Genomic DNA, 4119 nt, shown 5'->3' with positions numbered 1-4119 from the left:
GATCGCTATTGAATGTAGTAGCGTAGGGTCAAATGTTAGAATATATGCCTGTCAAAATTTGTAGAGCACCTCATGAAAATTTCATGCTTTCTTTGTCGCCATTCGAGCTGTTTTCATCTATTCCCATTGGAACGCTCCTTTATTTACTTCAATATGATTAGTGGATGCTGAAAGTGTGGATCAAAGATCATGGTATATGCCTATACATACGTGGCGTTCTTTGAGATTGTGCATTAATTAATTACAAGGGCTTCGCGCTGTATTCATTCGCTTTTATTTTCCTTTTTATAGACGTGAATGATATTACCGCTTGGGGATTATTTCAAATCGTGCTATATTACTCGTAGTATAGTAAAAATAATCTATTTTCAACGTAACCGATAGTACAGTTTACTCACTGAGCTTTATATTAGTACAAGTTATTACGGTGGTAATGAAATACACACAATAAACTATCGGTAATATTCAGTGGCTTTTACAACGGTTCGTAACTTATACACTAGTGAGCAAAATGTACGGGGTGGTCAAATAAAAACGCCACACTCAGGAAGTAATCGAATTTCTTATGTAAACCGGAGCAAGAAAAAATCGGTCTTTACTCTTATATGACAGAGTTTGCTTTTTGTGGGTTGTCAAGCAGATTATTTTTTCGATTAATGTGTCAATAGTGCAATAATAAGGGAGTTGTAGACCCTCAAGTTTCATTTCGCGACCATTGCTCCGGACTTGCTCACTGGGTTCACGACGTGTAGCCTTTTACGTGGTCAATATTTTTGGCGCCCGTGACAGGACAATTTTTATGATGATCGCGAACCAACTGTGGAGAAGAAAGAGTTTTATTGACCTTATGGCGCCGGTTACTTATTTGACAAATAAATTTATGGAGAGTTGGAAAGATTTGCCCTTAGTATAATTAATGTACTGTATTGATCGCACCGTATTTCTAATATTCACTCTTTCCTCGAACCCCTCACATTGGAAACTAATTCTGCCCTTTTAATTAAACATTTACCCTTTAATAAAGTGTAACCACATTAAGAAACACTTCGGCAGACAGCGACAATAGAATTTAAGCGAGCAACGCCACCGTAACAGTATACAGAGCTCGATAACAAAATAAATTAACACACTCATTATCTAACGGCACCAACTTTAATCAGTAAATTTCGTGATTTATCACATCGAGCGAAGTTGTTTTTCATGCGAGTTAATTAAATTTAACCTAATCCCACTAAAAGGACATCGAAACGAGAAACGGAATGAACAAATTTTAAAAGGAAAAAAAGGGGGGAAACTTTGTTAAGAAATTAGCTCAGAAACGGAGAACTATGATCCCAGAAACTTTTGCTTTCATCCAGAACTCTTGAAAGCTATAAAAATTGCGGGGGAAGAAATTTTTACTGCTAATTTATTTAGTACAAAAGGACCAAAGCTCTACTTTGTTTTGCCTCTGTACCATTTAATTACGTTTTTTATTTTGTTTTTTTGATTTAATTTGGGTTTTACGGCGTAGGCGCGCTTATTTTAATTGATGTTTGCTTTTTTGGGTTTGTATTGATATAGTAGGGCGGATTTGAAGTGATCGCAGTGTTATGAAGGGGCATTGATTTCCCGTTACGCGGTTAAAGAGCGACGTGCTTCACGAAATTAGACGTATAGCATGTACGGTTTTAGTTTTTGTTGCCGAAAGTGGAGTGTAGTGTAAACTGGCGTGAAAGGTCTTCCGTTTATTATCCTGTCGAGCGGTTTGGCTTCGATTACGTAATTCCATAAAATAGAGTTTTTCGCTGATCCGATTACGTATAACGGAAGCTTACATAAGTGTTTTCGCTGAACAAAGGCTATTGATGTATTTCCAAAACGCTTTATGTTTTGCTATCTACGTAGGTGGATTGCAAGAGAATTCGGTCAAATTTGACCTCCTTAAATGGTGGTTGGCGTAAATTGAAATAAAAATACGTTAAAACAATTTATAACTTTAACTGCAAACTGAACATTTAGAAACAACGTTGACTCTCAGCTCTTTTTTCTGGTTGAAACTTCATTTTATATTCAGATCTTACAACAAAGTCAGTATTACTTGGTCTTCTGTTACAAGGAATTCATCCGAAATTTTAGTACATGTTAGTGAGGTGTCTTCTTCCAGCGACAGTCCTTTGAGTCCTATGAAAGATTATGAATCCAATCCCAACTAGATAAGATGACGACATCTCCTGTAAAAAAGTATGACTGAAAATTCGTCTTCAAGATTTCTAAATCATGGTTACATTACAGCTTTCTGATCCTCATCCAGAGGAAAGTCCTTCCACACATGTTGTCATATTTACGTTATTTCTGTCTAAACACCAAAAATAATTACAGGACATCCTGTGTATGACAATATTTTAATTTATTAAGTAAATCTGCGGGATTATTTACGAAATAAGCACAGAATTGGTTCGTCTCATTTGAATGTGTGTGTCAATGTTGTTCTTTTCCTTTTAGAAATTTTGCAAATGAGTAATTGTGTGTACTACTCGAATCGATTGTTAAAGTAAATTTGGACAAACTAAAATTCAACATAGTTACAGCTTGTGCTAATTTATGATCCTATTGTTAAACTTGTGATTGTACTACAGAATTTAAAATAGCTTCTAAAATTCTAAAATTCAATATGTCTATAAATGAGACCAATCCGTCTCTTCCGCCAGTTTCAAACTGAATCACACGTGTCGAAAATCATTAAAGTCCGTTCGGAAAGCTCATTCGTTGGAAATGTTAGGAAGTAACTAATTGTCCGGTTATAGTTAGTGAAACGCGTCCAGATCGTCCATGATTTTCCGTCAGTCCGTCTGTGTACATGATAACTCACGAAAGGTTTCGAATTTTGGTTTGAAGTAGCTTATTTATTGAAATATATGACAACCAAACCATTGGAACCATAGTTTTGATTTTCACTGAACATTAATCTTTGCTGTTTTAATCGAAATAGTTGTCACATGGTAAGATGATATCTGTGGGAGGTGTGCCCAAGCGCAAAGAGTAAGAGTAAGTTTACGGAAGTATGTACACATTTATTGATGAAATTTAATGAAGAATAACAATGGTAACAACATTAATTTAGTTTATGGTGCTTTAATAGTGATGATGAGCACCATGGTGACCTACAAGCGCAATTTTGGCATGGGTTTCAGGATGAACAGCGTGTCCAGATCGCTCAACGACTGCGTTGAAACCGTTCTTGTCATCGGCTGTGTACTTTACGGTACGGACGGTACCATCGGCTTCGTGAAGGGAGTATTCTCCATGGACCGCGTCTCCGTCACGTACTTCGTGTTGGCTGTGGATATCGTGTGTGTGAGCGTCGGATACGCCATAGTTGAATTCGTATTTCGGGTGTGCCTATAAGACCTGCCGTCAGTATTTTGAAGAGGCCTAGGGAGGGACTTACGTGATAGTCGACGTGGTGCGCAGCATGTCCGTGAGCAACAAGAGGAGCAGCATGGTGGACGATGGGAGCAGCGTGGTGGATCAGAGGAGCCGCATGGTGATAAGCAACTGGAGCGGCGTGCGCAACGTGATGACCATAACCCAAATTGAGCGAAGCGTAAGACGACGCTCCATGGTGGTGTTGGGCATACGACGCCACAAAAGCACACGCAATCAAAGCAAGCTTCTAAAATCAAAGTAATTACTCCTACAATTCTGATAAGGCACACTTACAAAGAACATATTTGGTAGGTATCTGTGAGGCACCGGACTGAACTGATCACTGCCCCAAACTTGCGCGTATTTATACTGTACAACACCTACATTTACTTTCGTTCCTAATGCATATCAACTAATTATTATTAATAGGAATTAGAGAGAATTCCAATCGTGAACTTGAAATTTTAATGAATTCGTATCTGTAACAGAATTGCGTAAACTGAGCGACAATTAAACAAAACTTTCTCATTCTTAGCATGCGAGCGTTCCACATATCATAACGATAATTTTATTCATAGTTTTGTTATTGTTTGGTGTCCTCCACTTTAAATCTTGGGATGCTTTACTTGTATCTTGTCAGCTCTTCCGAAACCAGTCAATGTGTACTTCTGTGTAATCCTTATACCTACAGGGTGACAATTTGAAAACTTA

The 4119-nt window shown here is 37.7% G+C and overlaps 1 protein-coding gene across 1 annotated transcript; it reads right to left on the bottom strand.

Annotated features, from left to right (window-relative positions):
- Window positions 1-3032: 3032 nt before the first annotated feature.
- Window positions 3033-3820, bottom strand: LOC116171743 (cuticle protein 8-like). The gene is made up of 3 exons (XM_031488723.1): window positions 3703-3820; window positions 3431-3655; window positions 3033-3381 (listed from the first exon to the last, which is right to left on the bottom strand). The coding sequence occupies exons 1-3, from the start codon at window positions 3709-3711 to the stop codon at window positions 3115-3117; spliced, it is 501 nt and encodes a 166-aa protein (XP_031344583.1). The 5' UTR covers window positions 3712-3820; the 3' UTR covers window positions 3033-3114.
- Window positions 3821-4119: the final 299 nt, after the last annotated feature.

This window comes from Photinus pyralis, unplaced genomic scaffold, assembly GCF_008802855.1.
Source record: "Photinus pyralis isolate 1611_PpyrPB1 unplaced genomic scaffold, Ppyr1.3 Ppyr1.4_LG5, whole genome shotgun sequence".
NCBI lineage: Eukaryota > Metazoa > Arthropoda > Insecta > Coleoptera > Lampyridae > Photinus > Photinus pyralis.
The sequence above is the reverse complement of the archived record's forward strand: the minus strand, read 5'-3'. Positions and strand labels throughout refer to the sequence as shown.